Source organism: Furipterus horrens, unplaced genomic scaffold (assembly GCF_987537825.1).
Source record: "Furipterus horrens unplaced genomic scaffold, mFurHor1.1.pri manual_scaffold_7, whole genome shotgun sequence".
NCBI lineage: Eukaryota > Metazoa > Chordata > Mammalia > Chiroptera > Furipteridae > Furipterus > Furipterus horrens.
Window position 1 is genome coordinate 50479855 of NW_028327177.1, and position 21872 is coordinate 50501726.

General features: G+C 37.6%; 1 protein-coding gene across 1 annotated transcript in view; it reads right to left on the bottom strand.

Annotated features, from left to right (window-relative positions):
* Window positions 1-9400: 9400 nt before the first annotated feature.
* The window catches only part of RGS20 (regulator of G protein signaling 20), a 135864-nt gene continuing 123392 nt past the window's right edge, over window positions 9401-21872 (bottom strand). The window contains exons 4-6 of the mRNA XM_090283703.1: window positions 20824-20907; window positions 14085-14319; window positions 9401-9689 (exon numbers count right to left, since the gene is read on the bottom strand). Of these exons, the coding sequence (XP_090139829.1) occupies window positions 9501-9689; window positions 14085-14319; window positions 20824-20907 (508 nt within the window). The 3' untranslated portion in view covers window positions 9401-9500. The remainder of the gene's footprint in view (window positions 9690-14084; window positions 14320-20823; window positions 20908-21872) is intronic.

Below are 21872 nucleotides of genomic sequence, written 5' to 3' on the forward strand. Positions count from 1 at the left end.
GGTAATATTTGACATTTATTTCTAGGACAAAGTTCTTGTGCTAAATGAACATACAGAGGAATTAAGTTAGACAAATGTGGCAATTAATGAAGAACCATGCTGGGAAAACAGAAAATAGCCACCTTGGTTTTCTTGCTCACCTGACAGGAAATGAATATTGGTTTATAAGTTTTGTTAAACCATGGCAGAAATTCTGAAATATTTATATTCACCTAGACATTGAAATCTCTATATACCTAACAAATGGAAAGTTTTAAAGTATTAAGACAAAAGGGAATAACAGGCTATACCTTGAATTTTTATAGGTACACATTGGTTAACTTTACAGGCCAAAGTTTAATGTGGGATTTGAATTGAATTTACCTCTCAAAAACTACAGTTAGGATTTTGTGATTTAAAGAACTTTAATCAATTATCCCCTCTCACCCCTGCAACACACATTTAACTATAGAAAATTAGCTATTCAAGAAGAATATTCCATGGGAAATGTGATTTGAATATTCACTAGCGTAACATCTACATATTTTGTCAGTTTCAAAAATAACCAAAGTACCAACACTGAAGATGCTATTTGACAGTAAATAGAACAGAGTCACTGACAGGTTCCCAGGTAGTAATGAAAAGAATGAAGGAAAGCTTAAGTAAATTGGAGTTAGTCAAAAGTAATCTAGAAGTGCATTAGAAAAATCTCATGATGTGACTGTGTTAGATAGCCATGGCTGTAATTTAGTAAAGATGGAGTTGGTAAGTTTTTATGGGAAACTTGTTCACTGCTGTATCCTTAGCACCCAGAAGAATGTTTGTCACATAGTAGGTACTCATGAAATAGTTTTTCTTGGTTGTGTTTGTATCAGTGTAATACATTTTTTTTCCTGTCTATTGGAGCTGAGATATACCTGCAGAACTAGGTTAGATAACTACTGGTTGGCAGTGATTCTAACTTTAAAGGAAGAAATGTAATGGCTAGAGTCTTAGGAGATCTCTTTTGGTACTTCAGTTCTGCAAAGTGATGCAACAGTTTTATTATTAATTGAAAAGTGTTTTTGTTCTTTTTTTTAAATCAACTCCTGAACTCTTTTATGTACTTGTTTATTCAACTGGTGGATGGAAAAGAAAGCACAGATGACTACCTCAAATGACACCTTATCTAGTTCCTCTTTGGGCACTACACAAAGTCAGCTTTATTTTTCTTTTCCTCCTTTAATAGCCATGACTGCGAAGATAGAAATAACATTTCACATCTGATACGCCATCCAGTCCAGTTAAATTTGCCCAAGTGTTTCCATAATGGGATGTCTGAGCTGCTTTAAAGTAAAAGACTTTTTTTTTTTTAACTCTTAAATGTGGTTAACAGTATGTAGGCCAAGATATTTTTGTAATCCATTTGAAAGTATAGCTGATATTTTTTTAAAGAAAACACACAAAACCCCAGAACATGAGAGCATTGGGTTGGAATGTCACAGCTCTACCATGTGTCTTTTGGGCACTAGTTCCCAAACATGTTTTTCTGGTTCATTTAGGGCATATCTTCTCACTTCCATGTGACTTTGATGGGTTGGTCTTTCACAGTATTCCACCCTACACTGTGCTTTTCCCTGAAGTTACTATATGAGAGATGGGAGAGCCCCGGCCTGTGTGGCTTGGTTGGGTGTCATTCCGCAAACTGAAAAGTCTCTGGTTTGACATATGCCTGAGCTCCAGGTACGGTCCATGGTTGGGCTCATACAAGAGGCAACTGATTGATGTTTCTCTTTCACATCAATGTTTTTCTCCCTGCCTCCCATTCTCTCAAAAAATAAATAAATAAATAAATAAAAATAAAAAAAATAAAAAGAAAGATGAGAGAAACTATTTCTACTGGAATAGCGAAACCAGCAAGAGCTGTATCCAGTTCCCTGTTCCATTTTGTCTACAATGTGCAGAGACCCTCTGTGCGTTGTGAAGTTGAGAAGATTTTGATAACATTGGATCCAGCCTTGTGGAAGCCAGAACTACCCTGGACTTAGTGTTAATGAAAGCCAACCAATTTTCTTTGTGTTTAAGCTAGAGGTAGAGTTCTATAATAACAAAAAAAAATTTTTTTTAATCCTGTTTTGGATGAACATTTGAGTTAAATATACAATGATTTTAAGTAAAAATGATGTCAGAACATTAAAATCTAGGAAGCAATATTAAGATTTCAAGTTAATTGTAGAAGCATAAGTGATCTGGAAGATGCATTAAAGTTAAAGGTCAATATTAGGCTGACAGCTCAGGATCGTTTCACTGATATGTCCACCCCACCCCCCCACTCCACTCCTGAGCCTTAATTGCAGTCCGAATCCTCTTTAATTTCATCAAAACATGTTCATAGACCAAATGCTTGCTAAAAATCTCCCCATTAGAAAGTTTTAAAATTGACATAACATGTTAAAGTTAGGGGTACAAGATTATGACCTGATATGCGTGTATATTGTGAAATGATTACCTCAATAAGTTTAGTTAACATTGATCACAAATAGTTAACAAGTTTTTTTGTTTTCATGAGATGGAACTTTCAGAATCTACTCTCTTTCTGACAGCTTGCAAACAGAGTATAATATTGTTAACTAGTCACCATGCTATATATTTACACTTCCCATTCTTGGGCTAATAAAATTTTAACTCCTAGTTTTTTTATAGTTAAATTTTAATTATTATTTTTATAATATTCCTCTGGGACAGTTAATTTATTGGCTAGATTATGATGTCAAGGCCACAGTTTCATCCCCCGTAAGATAAAGATGACGTTCCTCAGGAAAAACCTTGCTTGGTGACTGCTATACTTTCTTTAGGTGGTTCAAAATAAAAGTTTTGGATTATGCACATACCAGGAAAGGAATTTGGATTTAACTCCAAATTCAGTAACAGGAAAAAAAATACCTCATTGTTTGACTTGTTTAAGACAGGGGTATCTTTATTCTGAGGGCCTATTTAAAATAAATGTTTATATTGTGTTATATTCACCTTTACAGGTTCTAAGAGCAGAGAGGATTGGTTGAAGACTATTCTTAATGACCAGCCTGTGAAACTAGGTTTATTACCTTTATCTATTAGGTCAAAATCACATCACTAACCATCAGAGAGATGCAAATAAAAACCACAATGAGATACCACCTTACACCTGTCAGAATGGCCATCATCAACAAATCAAACAAGTGCTGGCGAGGATGTGGAGAAACGGGAACCCTACTGCACTGTGGGTGGGAATGCAGACTTGTACAGCCACTGTGGAAAACAGTATGGAATTACCTCAGAAAACTAAAGATGTAACTGTCTTTTGAACCAGCGATTCCGCTGCTAGGATTATACCTGAAAAATCCTAAAACCCTAATTCAAAAGAACTTACGTACCCCTATGTTCATAGCACTGTTTACAATAGCTAAGTGCTGGAAACAGCCTAAGAGCCCACCTATAGATAAGTGGATCAAAAAACAGTGGTACATTTACACAATGGAATACTATGCAGCAGAAAGAAAGAAGGAACTTCTGCCATTTGCAACAACATGGATGGAACTAGAGAGAATTATGCTTAGTGAAATAAGCCAGGCAAAGAAAGAAAAATACCATATGATATCACGGAATACAGGAAACTAAAGAACAACACAAACAAATGAACTAAACAGAACAAGGAGCAGAATAACAGTCAATGGGGAGGAGGAAGGGAGAGAAGGGGGATAAGGGAAGAGTTTAGTCAAGGAACGTGTAAAAATGACTCATGGACAATGGGGAGGGATATGACTGTGGGAGAAGGGGTGGGCTGGGTAGGGGGGAGCAATGGGGAAAAAATGGGACAACTTAATTGAAAAACCAAAAAATAAAATTAAAAAATAAAATAGCAAGTACTACCGAAAAAAATAAAAAAAATCATGAACTAGAGAAAATGATCTTCCTGGTTCTGTAATTTTCTGTTTTCCATCAGTGTGTTTGTGTGTACATGCTCATACTGAGCTATCTAGTCCTCTTGAGGAAATTGACATTGCCCTGTGTGTAAGAACATGGGCTTTTATCATCTCAGATTCAAATCTAACATCACTTAGACTAGCTGTGGGACTTTGGTCAAGGTTCTTTGCCCCTGCCTCAACTGGAAGAAGGAAAACCATCCTACCTTCTAGGGTTGTGGGTAGGCACTAAGTAATTTGTAAAGACCTTGAGATACTACCCAGTTCAGTCAGTGAGGGGAATTCTTTTGGGATGATCATTATTAATATTACAAATGGGCACATGTTATACTTCACCTACAACTTGCTTTTTTCATGTAACAGTTTACCTTAGAGCACTTTCTGCTGGTGCATTCATTTTTACTATAGAGCAATCTGAGGGTATATAACATTCTCTTTCAAAATATTCACTGTGGGTAGTTTTTGCTTTGATCCTTTGTAGGAGCGCACCTTAGACGTTTAACTGCTCTGCTAATGAATATGCACATTTGAATGGAAGGTATTGCCAGGTTGCTTTCCAAAAAGTGATACTAGTTTATTTACCCATCTGTCAACGTGGTATGAATGCCCATTTCCTGACACCTTTGCTAATATTGGATATTATTGATCCTTTTGAGTTTTGCAAATCTAGGGAGGAATAGTAACCACTATCATATCAATGTTTTAATTTGTATTTATATATTTACCTTTTTGTATTTATTATGCTCATATTTTCTTATTTCTTAACCAGTTGTTTTTATTTTCTTTCCTTTTTTGTCTATAAGGTTATTTGTCTTATTAATTTGTAGGCACTTCTAATACATTCTACATAGTAATCTTTAGTCTTTTACAGCCTGATATTTGTGTTTTAGTTATTTTTATGGTGTCTTGTGGTACATAATTAAGTTTTTAAAAATATAATCTAATCAGTATTTAATGGTTTTTGGATTTTATGTTTGGCTTAGGGGAGACCTTTTGAGCTGAGGTTATAAAAATATTGCCTATGTTTTCTTCTTATATTCTTATAATGTTCTTTTAAAAAATGCTTTTAGACCTTTAATCCATTTGTAATTTATATTTGTTTACATACACATTTTTCCAAATGGAGAGCTATCTATCCTAACAAAATCAGCCTGTCAAATTTTATTTTAAGATTTTACAAAAAAAGATAATGGAATTGCATTAAATTTGTAGGATACTTTGGTAGTAGTGACTTTGGGATTTATTAATATACATAGATGGCAGTACAGATTTATCCACTAAATTTATCCATAGTAACAGTTCTGTAGTCATATGGGCTGTGATGGTATCTCTCTGAGATGTGACACATTGTGAAATAAATTTGAAACGGAATTTTAATTTGATAGCTATGGGAAGTTCAGTCTTTCTGTTAAAACTCAGTTCTACATTTATTGAATACTGCTCTAAGCTAGATAGTCATGTGCTACATAATGACATTTCAGTCAGTGATGGACTGCATATATGATGGTGGTCCCTAAGATTATAATGGAGCAGAAAAATCCCTATTGCTTAGTCGTGTGATAGCCACCTTAGCACAACACATTACTCACACATTTGTGGTGATGGTGGGGTAAACAAACCTACTGTGCTGCCAGTCAGATAAAAGTACAGTACATACAATTATGTACAGTAACTAATACTTGACTGATAATAAATTAATATGTTACTGGTTTGTGTATTTACTATTCTTTTTATTGTCATTTTAGAGTGTTCTCTTTCTACTTATAAAAAAAGTTGGATGTGAAACCATCTGCCATATTACACTAGCAGAGCCTCATACATCTTGTGTTTACTGTGTCTCTTGATTGCATCATTTTCTTTTGTGCCTGACTTAATCTGGTGGTGTTTTATAAATTTAGTGTAGTCTAAGTATGCAGCACTTATAAAGTCTACAATAGTGCAGAGTAATGACCCAGGCCTTTACCTACGCTAATCACTCACTGACTTACCCAGAGTACCTTCCAGTCCTGCAAGCTCCATTCATTCATGGTAAGTGCTCTAGACAGTGGTACCATTTCTTAATCTTTTATGCTATATTTTTGCTGTACCTTTTCTATTTTTAGATACACAAATACTTACCATTGTGTTACAGTTGCCTACAGTATTCAGTGCAGTAACATGCTGTACAGGTTTGTAGCCCAGGAGCAATAAGCTATACCACACAGTCGAGGCTATGTGGTATAAAATAGGCTATACCTTCTAGGTTTGTGTAAGTGCACTCTATGATGTTCCCACACTGAAGAAGTTGCCTAAAAACACATTTCTCAGAACATATCCCCATTGTTAAGTGACAAATGACTGTATTGTGTATAAAGTAATTGATAGGGTGTATTTTCAATGCTCCTGGATCTTACAAACTGACATGATAAATATTTGCACATGATATTCCTGGAACACTAAAGAATGGCACCCCACACAGTGGAAATATGACTTAGGAGGTCAGGTGAGGCATCTTGGGGGAGGTAGATTTTATGATAGAAGTTAGCTGAGTGAAGGATGGCATTTTAGAGAGGGGGTAGGAGATAAAGTATAAACCAAGTTCTCATGAGTATTTAGGAAAGTATGATGTTATATATGTCCCTTTTCAATTAAGTGTACGCTCTAGAGTCTAAAATGTGTGTGGGGTCGGCTAAGGAGCCAGTAGCCTACTCTAGAGGTCCTTGCTTTTAAACCATGCCAAAACTTGGGTATTTGTACTCCAGGTAATTGGGAAGTACTGAAGAGTCTTAAGGAGTGGAGGGATGGTGACAAGTGGATTTGTATGGGGAGAAGAATCACCCTTTGGCATTTTGAAAGATGGGTTTAAATGGCAGAGATGGGTGCAGGGAGATCCATTGGGAGGCCTTCAGGCAATGATGCTGAGAGGTGAGAGAGAATGGGGGTCAGAGAGGGAAGGAGAAGAGGCACATGAATATTTAGGAGACAAAATCAACAGGGCTTGGTGATTCTGTCTGGGAGGAGAAAAAGTGGGAAGAGTCAAATTTAACAACCATGTAAGAGGTTAGGTGACTGAATGATTGGGGCTATAGGGAGGGGCTGATCTAGGAGGTGTGATAAGTCAAAATTAAGACATGGATTTCACTCATCCTTGGGATATGCGAGTGGAGATGTGCAACAGGCTGCTGATTTTGAAGTTCAGAAGAAAGACTAGACCAGATCCTATTTGGTAGCCATAAGTACATTGTAGTTATTTAAACTAAGAAGGCAATATGAGAAACAAAGGAGAGCATACAGATTAGTCAGAAAAGTAAGACAAAGCCCAAACCTTAGAGACTATGACATTTAATGGACTTGTAATAATAGCGATAATTATTTACTACTCTGTAGTAAATGCTTACCATATTTTACATGGATTAGTTTTAATCCTCGCAGCAATGCTAGGGATATGGTACCATGCTTGTCCGCATTGTTATGGAAAAGGAAACAGATCCAGAAAGGCTGCACACAGCAAGTGGAGGAGTTAGGAAGTCTGGCCTCACAGCCCAAACCCTTAGCTGCTGTGTTCTACCACCTGTGGGTACAAATGAGAGAGAATATGGAGAGTGAGGAGAGCATTTCAGAAGAGGAAGTAGTGGTTCCAGCAAGGCATCATCAATGATGTCAGGAACCTGAGCAGTCCACGGAGGAGACCAGGAAAATGGTGCTAGACCTGGCTGCTGGAGACCTCCCTGCTGTTCAGGGAGTGAATGAGGAGATGAGGAATGGGGACAGCAGGAGTAGACTATTGTAAAAAATCTGATGAGAAAGGAGAATCAGCAGTTACATAAGGTAGGTTTGTTTTTAACTGGGAACCCAAGAATGCCTATGGTATGGGAAAAGTAAAGGTGAAGATGGCGGTATCAGAGAGTAGGGGAAAGTCGATGGAACAAAGTTCTAGGTAAAAGCATTTAATTTACCACCGTGTACCACTTTCCCCTTGAAGCACACCCATTCATTTGCTGCCATACCCTCCCATACTTGAATCTGTCCTTCCTTGACCATCTGGTCCTTAGAACTTTGGTTGTTAATATTCTTTTTTCTTCTTGTTTCAACATTTCTCTTCTTCTAATTTTTTTACCTTATTGCTTAATTTGCAAAGAGCGTGTCTCTTTTTTAAAATATGGTTTTCTAGAAGCATTCCCTATCCAAAGGTGTTTCAGGTGATCCTATATTCTTTTTGGAATTTTTTTCTTGAACTTTGTACTCAGATCTAATGTGAGTTTCAATATTTGTATATGTAGAATAGACTTTCTCAGAGTGATTGTATTTCAGTATTGTATCTTCTAATTCCCTTTTTTGCTTTCAGGTTATTTTTTTCAAGGCAATCTCTTAGATTACTGTAAAGGCCTGCGTTACAGCTTAATAAATAACTGTATTAAAATTGGTGTCTATTTTACTACTAAAAGGTAATTTAAATTTGTAGTGTTCACTGTTTTCCAGTTAGGCTGAAGGTATGAGAGTCATGTGAATTTGTTCTTGTTGCTCTTATTTTTTTAAATTAATTAATTAATTTATATTTATTTGTTTGTTTATTTTTAGAGAGAGGGGAAAGGAGAAAGAGAGGGACAGAAACATCACTGTGTGGTTGCCTCTCACTCGTGCCCCCAACTGGGGATCTGGCGTGCAACCTAGTCATGTGCCCTGACTGGGAATCGAACCAGCGACACTTGGTTCACAGGCCGACGCTCAATCCACTGAGCCACAGCAGCCAGGCTTGTTGCTTTTATTTTTTATAGAAATGAGTTACTTCAGCTTAAGTAATCCCCATTATCAGTGATCCAGAATTTATTTCTAGCATATTGGTAGTATTATCAGTACTTAAAAATTTTATATAATATACATTTTATTAAATTATATACATATATACACTGTATATATATGTATCAGAGAAGGAAAACTCTGACTCCAAAAAACCTCCACTGCTTTGCGGCATACCTCTTCAGGGGAAAGGCTAAGGGAGTAAACCCCGACAGAAAATCCGGAGCCGGAGTCCCTAAGGCAGTTTGACGTTGTAGTCAACACCGGCAACTCCTGCGGCGCACCTGAAGCCAAGCTGTATTGACTCCGTCTTTCCCTTGGGCCCTTCAGCTGCGAAGAGAGGGGGGGTCTGCTGCATGGGCAACAGCAGACCCTCCATATCACCCTGCCCAGGCTCTGTAGCTTCAGCTTCACTGGAGAGGACACTCCAGCTTCATCGCAAGATGTCGATTCAACACGGGAGGAGACAGATACCGTGTCACTCCCGAGTCGGACTGCACAACCATTCTCGGCGGTGCAGATAGACTCTTAAGAAGCTACACCATCGTCTCTCGAGACGGACGGCTGCTGACGACGAAATATACTATCTTTCTAAGACAGCCATACCCATTTTTTCAAAAGTATCACTAAAAGTGGCTGCAATTTATATTGTGAATATATAACTTTTTGTGGAAGGAAGCATCTGCAATTAAAATAGCCCAACTATTACTCCAACAGAAGACACTGCTACCTCTAAAATCTTTGTACTAGACATCATCTATGAGTTTTATTATTTTATTATTAATAAATATATTTAATAACATCCTATGCTTCAACTGTTTTCTCAGATAAGGACTGGAGCAAATCTTTATAGACAGTGGAATTCATGAATCGGGGATATGAGTCTCTGTGCATTAAGGTGTAAATCTGAAGTTGTGCATCATCGAATATGTGTTGGGATGGCTCCACCATGTTCTTATTGATGACTTCTCTTACCCGGGAGTCTAAGCTGACCTGTCAATAGAAACAAGTAAGAGTAGTATCAGATATGTTTTTCTTGGGAAATCCATCCCAAAATCCCATAGCTTTTTCTGGTTTTTAAAAATCCCAAACCAACCAAGGCCATCCAAAATTCTAAATTGCCGAAAGAGAAAATGAATGCATAATGAAGAGGGGTTTTCAAACTTTAGTGGCAGCAGAAGCCTCTGGAAGCCTTGTTAAATAGTTTCTGGGTTCCACCTGAGAAGTCTCAGACTCAGTAGGTGTGGGAAAGGGCTGATAATGTGTATTTTTCTCAAGTTCTAGGTCATGCTGGTGGGGATCACACTGCTTTAGAAAACCGCAACGTTGTTTTGCTTGCTTAAAATGAAAAAGTGTGCATAGACTTATCACTTTTCAATTTTCTAATAGCATTAGGACTAAAACTTGTGTGTCCCAGACTGTAGCCACTATGTCACAATTTCAGATTTCTGAGAATAAGTGTTAGGCTAGCTAGTGAAGCGAAAGTCAACTGCGAAGCACCACAAAGGGTTAAAATCATGGGGCCTGTGTTTAAATCCCAGTGCTGTCACAGCTAGTTGTAGGGCCTTGGGTAAAATAAACTGTATCCTAACAAACTCCAGAAAGTGGGGATGATGATGATGCTAGTTGGTGAGGATTTAAGGAGAATTTATTTAAAATGCTTGGAATTCATTCAGTCCGTACGGAATATTGGCTCCTCTTTCAATGATGCTGGACCATCCTAGACGAGGCTGTCTCACAGGGTAGAGCAAGCTACTGGGCTGACTTTTCGCAGGGCACCAGACAAACAAGAGTATAGGCCAAAACGGCCAGTATGGACTCACACCTCTTCTTTTACGTGAAGAACCTTAGCCAGACTGTCTCTGCAACAGAGGGCCATGGTGGTTCCAATGTATGCAATGCACATTTGTTTAATATAAAACTCCAAATATGATTAGCTAAATCATTAAATATTGACTTCAGTGATATATCTTTCCAGATGCATATATCCACCGTCCTCCTGGGAAGTCCCTTTTGCCTAGCCACAGGTAACTGAGACCTAACATATTCAAAGCAAATTCCCAGTGTCTTCACATCTTTTTCTTGTATAGCCTGTGAAGGAATGGAACTGTTTGCTTCCACCCAGTTCTGAGTTCCTACTCATCTTTCCTTTTCCCTCTGGCTATATATTCAGTCACCAAGTCCTGGTGACCTTACCACTTTAACACCTCTTGAGTCTGTCTATCTTTTCCCTCCTCTCTACTATGCCTCTTGTGGAGGTTCAGTGACCATTTACTGCTGGATTTGTTGTCCAGCTTCCTAACTGGTCTCCTGCTGCCAATCTAGTGCCTCTCCAAATTACTCCATGGGGTCAACTGGAGGGATCTTTCTAAAGTACAAACACTGACACTCCAGCTTCAGCCCTTGCACTGGCTTGCCGTGCTCTCAGGATCAAGTCCAAAGTTTACAAGTTTCAAGTTGAAACTTATGAGCCTTTTCATGATCTGCCTCCACTAATTTCCCAGCTCACTATTTCAGGCAGAAATTTAAAGAACTTGGAATTCAGTTGGAATTTAAAGGGGAAAAAAAAGAGCTAGAATTAGTTTGTTGCTTCTGTTTAGAATATACTTTCCCCTCTCCTCTGCCTGGCTGAGTGAACCTCTCTCCTTCAGTTCTTGGCTTAGATGTCATTCCCTGTCCTGGGAAGCCTTTTCAACCATCCACAGGGCAGCACTCACCACAGGAAAATCCTCTCCTAGATGCTTCTGGAGTATAAGGGCCCAGTTCTTATGAGCACAGCTTCTGCTAAGGGAGCCCTCAGTACATACTGTTGGCTGAAAGAAGGAAAGCTCCTGCTCTTGTCAGAGAATTAGACTGAATTACTGTAGAAAACATTAAAGAATATTCCAGTTCACAAACAGTTACGGCACAAATGGAATTGTTTTGTTCTTTACCATCTCCATATAATACCTCTATAAGCACTTGGTGGGGACAGTGTCTGGTCAGAATAACTGAATGCATAGAAGGGTTACTGAGAGTGGCTGACTGGGGTATACCTACTGTGCCAGGGGCTGGGACCAGGGCTTTGCATTGTCCTCCCTCTCAGTCCTCCACATGTATGGGCAAGTGGTGATGTCCCTTCATACATATAAGGAAACTGAGGTAGAGAGGTTCAGAAATACACCCAAGGTTACTGAATGACAGAACTGGAGTTCAAAGCCAAGTGAATCTGACCCTGAAGTCTATGCTTTTTAAAAAAATTTTTTAATCCTCACCGAGGATACATTTATATAGAGAGAGGTAGGGGGGGAGAGAGAGAAAGAGAGAGAGAGAGGAGAGACATGTTGATCAGTTTCATCCCATATGCGCCCTGACCGGGTATCAAACCTGCAACCTATGCATTTACCCTGACTGGAAATTGAACCCACAACACTTTGGTATATGGGATGATGCTCAAATCAACTGAGCCACACCCACCAGAGCAAAAATTTTAAGCTTTTACATTTCAAGTAATTGATGCTTATATTTGGGAGGAAAGGGTCACTTTTTGTATCATTTTTGCTTCAGAAGGTTGCTAAGAAGTTTGTACAATATAAATTTTGTTTGTATAATGCCTTAAAGGACAGTGACAAAAAAATCCTGCAAAATGAAAATATGTAGAAGCCATAAATTAATGGACAAAAATTCTTGTTTTTTATTATTCCAAAATGAAAATAACTTTTGAACTCCATATTTATACCTGTCAGCTGAATCTCCAATGCCTCAGTGCGAACAAACATAAGGAGGCAAACTTGAGTCCAACTATATTTCTCCCAAGCATACTCCCCTTCCTGCTTGCCTAGTTTCAGCGAACTAGCCCACCATCGGGTTTACCCAAACCATACATGCAGCAGTCATTTGAGACTGAGATTTCCCTCAAATCAAACACATCATCTCTAGTTTCTCTTCAGCTGGGCTCTCAGGCTCTCATCGCACCAGTTTGAACTACTCAGTTGATCTCCTTCCTCTGGTCTCCTAATTCATTTCGCAGCCATATTGGTCTCTCAAACTCCAAACTTGATGATATTACCAATCTAAAATCCAACGGCATCCAAGATGGACAGCAGAAAAGCTCAGCATTTTTCCCAATTTCTCAATGCTCTCGGACTACCCACTTTTCTTATTTTCCTCTTGTTGCCTAGCATCAGCCCTAAATGTTCGGTAAACGTGCCACACAAAACTATTGCCATTTTCACTGTGATGTCACTAAAGACTTTCATCCTTGGCCCATCTAGTCCTATCTTTTGGGATGTCTTCATTCATTATGTTTCTCATAATTTCATTTTTATTATCGTTGGTCCGTCTAAGGCCTCTCCCAGTACATCTCCCTCATTCCTGCCCCACTCCACTGTTGATGGCTCCCTGCACCAGCCCCTGTTAGGACCCTGAAGTGTCAGCCAGGGGGTCCATGTCATTCTGGCCTCTATGTTTGAGTTATCCGACAGGAGAGGCCCTGTTTTATTAACTTTATATTCTTAGCACATAGTAGGAAATAATGAATGATTTTATAATAAGAGCTGCAAAGCACTTTGTTTTGAGGTCAACCTAATCTCCTACACTTTGGAATTGAAAGAACTCTGAGAGATGAAAACTTGCTTGATTTCATTCATAACTACTCTGATATTTAAAAAAAGACATCCTGGGGGAAAACTTTGAAGCATCAGTATCATGTTAGTGATGCTAACATATAAAATAAAGATGCCTATAGAAAAGATTTTACTCATAATAAAAGGATAATTTTATTTAAAGAAATGATGATAGGGTATACTATTTTTAAACAGTATTAGTAATAAAATGAATAGACTGCCCCTTCTGAAGAATCTGATGAAAGTTATACATACTTTTTCCAGAAAAATAAAATCTTTCAGAGATTTTCAGGGTGCACTTAAGTCCATTTGTGGGACCATAACCCAAGGGATTTGAATACAGCTGACCCTTGAATAACATGAGGGTTAAGGGAAATCAAAAATCCACATATAACCTTTGATGCCCCAAAATTTTTAATAGCTTACTGTTGACTAGAAACCTTACTGGTAACATAAACAGTCGATTAACACATATTTTTTATATTATGTGTATTATATTCTATATTCTTATATAAAGTAAGCTAAATAAAAGAAAATGTTATTTAAAAAATCACAAAGAGAAAAATATAGTTACAGTACTCTACTGTATTTATTGGAAAAAATCCACATATAAGTGAACTGGCACAGTTAAAACCAGGGTTGTTCAAGGGTAACTGTATTCTGAATAGTAGGTGGAATCATTTTCTTTATTTGGAGTAGCTGTACCTATGCCAGGTGATGAAACACTGAAGGAGTTAATTTTATCCACAGCCTCCTGGGACAAAACCATCTGGTAGGTACATACCTCTTTAGGAGAAAGAATAGAAATGTAGTCTTCATATATGATCCTTGCCTTTTCCTCAATAATGCTTTTATTAGCTTCTTTTTTCAGTTCCTCACATGCCATCCAGAAAAGCATGTTTTCTTCACTGAACTCTGTGCGGAGGAACTCACGGAAGGCATTCCTTCCCGCGGGAGTGAACATTAGCTTGTCGAAGGACTGAGCCCAGGTGTTCACCTCTTCCAGAGTAGGAGCGGGGCTTAGCAGAGACCAGAAGAAAGGGCCAAAGGGGCTCTGTTACTGGTAGTTAATTTGAAGGTCATCACTAGAAACCCATCTTTTTCCTCTCTGAGAATCAAAGTGTGTACTTAGGTTGTTTTAAGAAGGGAAAGAGCTCTTTTCGTTTTCCTTAAACACAGGAGTTTGATATTTTCAAATTGTTAGCTGGATTGCATGGCTACTGCCCAAATGCTTGCAAACCAAATTGCTAGAATAACTGCTGAGAACATACTTATTTACATCTATGCACAACCTGGAAAAAATTTTAAATTACAGAAGTAAAGAAAAATCCTATAATCATCTGAGCAAGAACTCCCTAATCACATGACAGGCCTAAGTTAGCCCAGACCACATTGATTTCCAAAATAGCAATGCAATGGGGCAGTGTCTATTTAGTATTTTTTAAAACTCAAAAGAGAACTTTAAAGAGGAGAAAAGAATATGTTATGTAACTGCAGGTTATGAAGGGTGGCAATAAAAATGAACATTTATGAATTCACTATTTACCTTAAGAACCAGGCCGTTCCCAACAGCTGCATTTACCTTGGCGCTATACTCATACACTGCTCTCTGACTCCCCATCCCTGAGGGAACCACTGTTCTTGGCTGGGTTTTCCCCGAGTTTTTTTTTTTACTTACATTTAATTATATTGAGGTCAGAGAACATAATTTGTTTAACAATGATCGTTTTCCTTACCCTCTGTTTTTATAGTTTCTATGTATGTATATATACTTGAAAAAATGTTTTTAGGTTTTTTTTAAAACTTCATAAAAATGTCTTTTGCAACTTGCTTTTTTCACACAACACTTAAGTATCTAAGATTCACCCATGCTGCTCTATGTGACCAGACAGAGTTACCGGGCAGAATTCAGCTCTGATTTTCCATTCTTGTACTATCCTCATTGGGTTTGGGTATCACTGTTACACCCTCCTCCTCTTAGACATTTGGGTAGTTAGTTATACAAGGCCTATGTATCTTGGCATGATCAATTCCTGAGATGTTTGTGGAGCTAATCTGTAAAACCAACTGAATCCAGTGTTATTTTGTAGAAAGGTGTTATTGGGTTGAATTGTGTCCCCTAAAAAAAATATGTTGAAGTCTTAGCTCTCAGTACCTCAGAATATGACCTTATTTGGAAATAGGATATTTGTAGATGTAATCAAGGTAAGATGAGGCCATTAGGGTGAACCCTAATCCAATATGACTGGTGTTCTTACAAACAGAGACAGACACACACACACAGGAAAGACCATGTAAAGATACATAGGGAAAAAACAGCCTTGTCACTGGCATGAAATATCTATAAGATGACGAATGCCCAGGATTGCTGGCAAATACTAGAGAAGCCAGAAACAAGGAATGGTTCTCTCCTAGAGCCGTCAGAGAGCAAGGCCCTGCTGACATCTTGATTTTGGACTTCTGGCCTCAGAAAATGTGTGCACTTCAGGCTTCAAAAAAGTAATATTCAAAAAATAAGAAAAAATGAAACAGAGATATCCTATGTACCTTTGCCCCTTTTCCCCCCATCACAGCATCTTGCAAAACTGTAGTACAACTTCACAATCTTCTTGGACATTGTTGACAGTTGAATTATGCTTACTCATTTTTGTGATTCTATCTTTAATTGGCTTAATAATTCTGAGACCATTATTTTATATTTTATTACAGACACTTACAACATCTTTAGTCCTTTGGGCCCTAAATCCAAGTGTTGTTTCCTTTCAGTTTTGTAATTTTGGGTTGGTCTTAATCTTTGGCAAACTGATAGTTGAAATTCAGGATGTTCTCTTTCCTCCAGAGAAGATGTGTGTTTGTTTTTTCTGAAGTCTAGCATGTGTTATTGACCCAGGACCATTTTAGTTTCAACACCTTGCCCTCAACTGACTCTGCACTTGCCCTTAGATAAGAACCCTTCTTTTCTGAGCTTAGCAGTCACTACTCAGGGTTTTGCTTACATTTTATTTGGTTGTGTTTTTCAGGTACTTCATCATTTTTCTCACTTTCTGTGAGCCCAGGAATGCAAAAACTTTTAGATTTATGCAAAGTTTGTTGTTCTGCATTAGGAAGCCCTCAGATTATGTTCTCTGACACAGGCCAAAAGCTTTATCTTTAGTTTTGAGGGGTAAAGGATGTATACCCAAGGATTTGCTATGTAGGTAACTTGTCCTAATTATATGACGGTCATAGGGAAAATACTCTCACATATACAAAGGTTCACATGTAAATTCTATGTTCTTTTCTTGAAATCATATTGATACAGAGAGATCTGATTAAGATCACTCGGAGAAGTAGAAGGAGTTTGCTGAGGCATTGGAAAGCAGTCTAGGATGGGATTGGCTGAGAAGCTGATTGCCTCCAGAGCCAATGGAAATAAAAAGATGGCTGGCTCTTTAGCTCACCAGTTTTTCTGAGCTTTTTCTGGCTCCTAAGCTGGCTCTCTCAGGCTATGGCTCTGGCTCTTAAGCTCGCTCTCAGGCTCTTCTTCCTTGAGGATGCCTGGATGACGGTGCTACAACTGCCTGCATTTTCCAACAGATGGTATCTTGTATGGGAAGGAACTCTGGGCATAGCCTAGGGTCAGGCTGACCTGGCAGAGGGTGGCAGGTTTATTCTTTGGGTGTTCTAGAGGGAACAGGTGCTGAGGTAGAAGCCTGCCATTCTTCCAGATTGTGTAGCTTTTGTATATTAGGTTGTTTTGGTTTGTAAATTAATACTATCAAAATTAACACGGAAAAGATAAGAGAACCCAGGTATTCCTTAATTTATAGGCTTACATAATTAAAGCTATGACTTGATAGGATTAAGTAACTGCTTTTGAATAAAGACTTTTTCTATTTATCACCAAACCTTTGCCTCTGGAATTTGCCTGGGGGTGGTGGCAGGCAGCAGGACCCCAACTTCCCGTTCCATCAACAATATCTTGAAGATGGATTACAACTGACCCTGAACTACAACATAAATAAAAAGCTCAAGACCTGAGTAAGTAGCTTATAGAAAGAGAGTAGTCAGCAGAGAAAACAGCTATAGATGTCTAAACAACTGCTTCAAGTTTAGTTTCAAAATTAAATTCAGTGTGGAATATGGATCCCATTTCAGTACAACTGTGTGCAAATGCACAGAAAATTCTTTTGATGCTATATAAAAAGCTGTAGATGGCAGTTAGTATATCTGGAGATTGGGATGACGTCTGAAAGATAAGTTTTTATTGTAAAACTTTCATATATTTCGTTTTTGTTTTTATAGTGAGTATTTAAATTTTCCTCATGAACAAAATATTCTGTATGAAAACATAATACAGAAAATGAAAATGAGTTTTCTAGTTAACTAGTTAGCTAGAAACTTAGTTTTTAAAAAATGTTTTAAAATATGTTTAAAGGATAATTTAAAATAATAATCTATATAAAAATCCTGAATTCTTTTTACAAAGGTTCCCATTAAATTGGTGAGGCTTACTAAAAAGTGTGCAAAATTCTGTTCCTTAAATATGAAAATTCAAAAGGTATCTTTTACTCCTGTCAATTTAAAAAATATATATATTAAAGAATAATTTTGAAAAACTTAAAGGTAATCAGTAGTGTACTTTCTTTAAAAAGAAAGAGTATGTAATTTCCATAGTACGGAAAAGCTTAAAAGCAAAGAAAGCACAATTCACATAGCAAAAAAAAAAAAAAAAAAAAAAACTATATAAAAATTAAAAAAAGAAAAATTAATTAAATAATTAGGTGTCACAGGCAGACTCATCAAAAAAAATGCTAGAGGATTAAACATATCAGTACTCATCAGAATAAGTGACTTAATGCAATTGGATACTAAGTATCTATTTAAAGACAGAGACTCAAACTGTGCCAAAATCTAACATAATACTATTTTGGGGAAACATATAAAATATTACAAAAATTAAAAACAAATACACAAAGATATATGAGGTAAATGCACATAAAATAATATTACTATCTAAGTAAAAATGGAAGCAAAAAGAATTGAGTTGTATAAAAGGTCATTTTATATTGAAAACTAATAATAGTGAACATATACTGAATGCTTGCCTTTTGCCAGGCTCTAATCTCAGTGTTACAGAAACAGGGGTGTCCAAACACAAACGGCTAGGGGGTGGGGAAAAAGAAGCAGTTTTTAAGACACCTTTGCATGCCTGGGGCTAGTTGCTAGTGTCTTTGTTATGCAAAATGGTTTTGATACTTCAAAGGCCCAAGAAGAGGAGAGGAATCTTGAACCATGGGATGGTACTGAAGGAGCCTACAGAGCCTGCATAGGGTCCTGTGAATGGTCAGAACTGGTTGCAACACCCACTGTGTCAGAGGATGCAGTCAGGGATATATAGCAGCTGCGGACATTTTAGCGGGGTCTTGCACTCTCTCTGGCTCTCTGTCTCGCACTCTCCCTCTCTCTCTCTCTCTCTCTCTCTCTCTCTCTCTCTCTCTCGCTCGTTCTTGCTCGCACCCCCTCCATGCGGCTTGGAGAAGGGGCCTTCTTCATGCGGTTTTGAGAGGGCTCTCCAGGCCGCTTTAAGAGGCTCCCGCCATGCAGTTTTGAGAAGGAGAGGAGATCCATGCGGTTTGCAGGAAGAAGGCAGTTTACAAGGAGGCTGAGAATCCACGCGGTTCTTCATTAAGAGCTGGAGGGCACCATGGTGCAGAAAGGACCTCCCCAATCAGATTTGAGTGATTGGCAGCTACTGGTAAAGCTGAACTGTGCCTAGGAAGTAGGGAAATGTTGTTTCCGACTTTCCTAAGGCTGGTCTGGTTTGGTAGGGGGAGGCAGAACTATATGTTTGTGGGTATTTTAAAGAACATAAGACTCAACAGCAGAAATCTGCAAATAATCTAAATCTATTTAACTGTTAAATAAACAGTTCTTTTTCTTTTCACTAAACTCTAGTACTGAGAGTTGTAATTCTGGCAGCGGGCAATCAGGCCCCTAACTAAACGGCCTGTGGGTTCTGTTTCAATTGGAGCAGCCCAGAGGTTCTGTTACATCAGTGCTTTACTGGTCTTATTTAATATTTCCAACAACCCTTTTTTGGCTTAGTCACAACAAACTGTTATCATCCCCATTTCACATAGAAGGAAATTGAGGCATAATGCAGCTACTAAGTAAAGTGCCCAAGGTCCCAAGGACCCACAGGCAGGATGGATAGGTACAGCTAGGACTAGATTTAGGAATTCCAGTTTCAGATGTAACAGCCTCAAAGCTTTGGTACAGAATACATTATACTGGAATATATAAAATAAAAGATGTTTTTAAGAAACTCATAAGTTATGGAAGATTTTAATGTGCATCCCAGACTGAAAAATCTGGGTAAAAATGAATAAGATAAAGAATGTAGAAAAATATTTAATGAATCTTTAAGGCTAATTTCTTTTTCCTCTATAAGATAAAGTTTATTACAAGACCTATTTAAACAATGCTTTTAGAATATTGGTTTTGTATTTTTTATTACATAACCATAATACCAAGAAAAGGAATAAGAATATATTGGTAAAAGTAAATCAATTGATACTACAAGTGGGAAGAAAGACAATTTTAAAATTTGGTATTATGGAAAGTAATTTGTTTTTACTTAAATTAAAAAAATAATGCATTAATGGAAGTGTAAGTCAACAACTAAGGAAAAAAAAAACTTTTAAAACTTTCCTGAAAACAAAATGAGTACGTTCCATTATGGTCTTCTATTTTAAAAGCATAGCATATAAAAATAAAATAATGTCATATATTTTTCAAGAAGCATCAATTTATGTTTGTGATTAGCAGGTATTAGATTAATGATGGAACTGATTTTTGTCACTGTCACACAATAACTTAAAAGGATTTCTGCAGTAAAAATGTGATACTACATTATGATTTGGTACTAGCAAATTGCATGTACAGGAATTTTGTGTTCATTGAAACATTGAGAGAGACTCTGGGTCCCTCGGAGTGGATGTAGAAACTACTCAGATACTCTCCATCTGAGGAAGGAAGGGAGGGGGTTTTCTCTAGGGGAAAATCACCCTCATTTCTTTATTAGCCAGGGTTTTTATCCACTTTCCACATGCGGAAGTACTTAAGGAAAATATGCAGCCCTTCCCCAAATGGTAGGGAGTGAAAGGGAAATGCAGATCAATACAGGATTGAAATATCCAGGTATTTTATGCAAGGTCAAAAGCATTTCCTCTTACTTAATCATTGTGTTCTTCACATTTTACTGACAAGGATTTGAGGCTATACAGAGAAAAACAGAGCAGGTTCCCTTTTCCTTAAAAGCCACTTTGTATTTCTATTCTATCTTTAAAATCCCCTGGAGGGTGAGATTCAGAGCAGGCCTGGAAGACAACCTGGTGGGCAAGGGCCAAGCGGAGAGTGGCTCCACACATGGTCAGAGTCTTTTAAACCAAGCCTGTCTGTCCCCTACAAAACATATAAGGCAAAAAATAATAAAGTAGTCATTTCTATCAATTCAGTGAGCTAAACAAATGAGGTTTTACCTTTCTTCATGGTTTGGAATGTCATCTCTTCTGAGTTCATGGGAAGCCCTCCTGGGTCTCTGTTCTTGGTTCCGCACAGTTAGGCTGCACAAAAACAGGACATTTACTTGTCAGTTGACATCACCTAAAGACAACTCCAGATTACCAGGAACTTCTTTTTTTCTTGAAAAAAATGACCTTGATTGCTCTTCTCAGAAAAACCAAAAGTATGACAATAAAGTATTAGAAAAATAAATTATACTTATAGTATTGTGGTCTACTACTTTACTGGTCTTATGATTAGTATGGTCTACACTAATCAAATGAGAGTTTACATTTAGAATAATAATTATTTTCACAAAAACATGTCCATCACAAAGTAAGAAAAAGGTAAGATTATCAGGGATGTTTTAGTTTTTCATTTATTTTTTGTTTTACAAATATTTTATTTCATTTCATTTCTTACACGTCAAAAACAAGTATATATTCTCCAAAACTTGTTTGCAGTGACAATGGAGGTTTTATATATTTATAGGCACACAATTCAATCTATTGTTTATTCCTCCGCATGTATTCTTCATTTCAGATATTGTAGTCTTCATTTCTGACTGTTCTTTATGGTTTCTATTACCTTTTTCATGCTGTTAAGCATCTTTATAATCATTACGTTGAACTCTATATGTGATAAATTGCTTGCCTCCATTTCATTTAGTTCTTTTTATGAAGAATTTTCTTCTTCTTTGCCTTCCCATTTGACTTCCTCTTTGCATTTGTTTTTATGTATTAGCTGAATCTGCTATGACTCCTAGTCTTGGTAGGGTGGTCTGTCTATTGTATTAAGTGTCCTATGAGGTCTGGTGGTGCATTCTCCTTTATCACCTGAGATAGGTGCTCCAGCAATGTCCCTTGTGTTGATTATGTGGGTTATTGGCCCATTTGTGCATGGATTTAACCTTAGACTGGCTGGCTGGCTGTGAGGCTCAACCCCACTACAACATACGAGTTGATGCACAGGTGCTGACCACATGTTGCAGAATTCAACTCAGCAGGGTCTTTGCATGCCAAGATCT